The 1,933-nt window shown below is 37.7% G+C and overlaps 1 protein-coding gene across 1 annotated transcript; it reads left to right on the forward strand.

Annotated features, from left to right (window-relative positions):
- Positions 1-281: 281 nt before the first annotated feature.
- LOC110114674 (uncharacterized mitochondrial protein AtMg00810-like) lies at positions 282-809 on the forward strand. The gene has a single exon (XM_020847627.2). The coding sequence runs from the start codon at positions 282-284 to the stop codon at positions 807-809; it is 528 nt and encodes a 175-aa protein (XP_020703286.2).
- Positions 810-1,933: the final 1,124 nt, after the last annotated feature.

A 1,933-nucleotide genomic window follows, 5' to 3' on the forward strand; every position in this document is an offset into this window, starting at 1 on the left:
TCCTTCATGGACCACTGCAAGAAACTGTTTATATGAAGTAACCAACTGGTTTTGTTGATCCACACTTTCCAAATCATGTTTGTTTATTAAAGAAGGCAATCTATGGTCTTAAACAAGCTCCACGGCAATGGTTCTCTACCTTTTCTTCTTATCTTCTGCAGTATGGATTTCAAGCAAGCTCCGCTGATCCTTCATTATTATTTCTACATAGAAATTCCATACAATTATATATTCTAGTCTATGTAGATGATATTCTACTTACTGGAAACTCAACTGAGGAAATGCAAAAGCTTCTTACAGCTTTACAGTCTACATTTTCCATGCGAAATCTGGGAACTTTACACTCCTTCCTTGGACTGCAGGCTACCTATACTAATCACGGTATGCATCTTTCTCAATATGCTTATGCTACTGATTTGCTTCGTAAAGCAGCTATGTCGGACTGTAAGCCTGTAAGCACACCTCTTCCAACCAAATTTTTCCAGTCTGTTCAACCGGACTGTCCATATGATCGTCCCGATCATTACCGTCAAATTACAGGAGCTTTACAATATCTAACTCTGACAAGACCAGATTTATTGTATGCCGTTAATTTCCTATGTCAGCATATGCATGCTCCAATGCAATCTCACTACTTGCTGCTTAAACGAGTCCTTCGTTATGTCAAAGGTACCTTGACACTCGGTTTACCCATTCATTCTTCTACACTTGAGCTTACGGGCTATGCTGACTCCGATTGGGCCACCAATCCTGACGATCAACGGTCCATCACCGGCTACTGTGCCTTAAAAAGATGTACTGGAACTTGATAAGATAGTTTGATATGCCTCTCAACTTATTGATAAGCCGGCTCACCTATTGGTATTGGCTGCTCCACTCTTGTGTACGGTTGTCTCCTAACCGTGAGATCTCTGCCATTTAATCACTACCGTTGGCTTGTAACCAACTCTCTGATATATACTGTAGCACGGCAACTTAAGAAATGCAAGAATGAATTAATACAACAAATACTCTGCTTCCTTCTTCTTCTTCTCCGATTTGTTTTTCTACTGTTTGCTCTTTGCAGGTGTTAAAATTTCTCAGCATCTAGAATGTTTCTAATTTCACCCATTCTAAAGACAAATCTATGAGGTTTCTCTTGTCATACAATTTGGCGCGACAAGCCTCCTTGACATCCTTCATATTTTCAAGAAGTTTGATTCTTAATTGGTGCAGCTCATTCATATGCTCCAGCTCTACAATTCTGAATTCATTCTCATTTTTAACATAAAATCCATCTAGTTGTTGAAGAGAGTTTAGCTTTCCAATTCTATGCATTCCAGAAAAATCATCCCAGGGCAATTGCATGTAATGCATATTTGTAAGGTTATTCATGCCCCTCGGTAAGAAATTGTGAGGAATAAGCTGCCCAGATTCATAGATTATGAAATGCAACTGATATAGATTGCTTAAAGATCATGGAAGTAAAGTTTGAAAAATATTCAAGTATCGTAGATGTATCAGATATCCAATTGCCTCAGGTATCATTTTTATGCACGGAGCATAAATGTACAGCAATCGGATGCTTTTGGATACTTTGAAAATTTGAGCAAGTGCATCATCAAAATCTTGATCATGTTCTTTATAATACAAATAAAGTGTACGCAAATTTTTAAATTTCCCAATCTTTTTTAGCACTTTTAAATTGCTAGTATCAACAGATAAGTGTCGAATCGTTTCAGGAATTGTAAAAAGCAACTCTTCATCACCAGCAACTCTAAAGCATTCTTGTACAGAAACCTTGCACCCATTTATCTCTTCTATATTGAAGATCAAATTGACATTGTTCATCCATATTGGAGACCTTGCACCCATGTATCTCTCTATGCTCAGATTCCTTGGACATTTTGGTGGCTGAAGGTTGTTAAGCACATTCTCATATAAATCTATGTTC

Source organism: Dendrobium catenatum, unplaced genomic scaffold (genome assembly GCF_001605985.2).
Source record: "Dendrobium catenatum unplaced genomic scaffold, ASM160598v2 fragScaff_scaffold_674, whole genome shotgun sequence".
NCBI classification, from domain to species: domain Eukaryota; kingdom Viridiplantae; phylum Streptophyta; class Magnoliopsida; order Asparagales; family Orchidaceae; genus Dendrobium; species Dendrobium catenatum.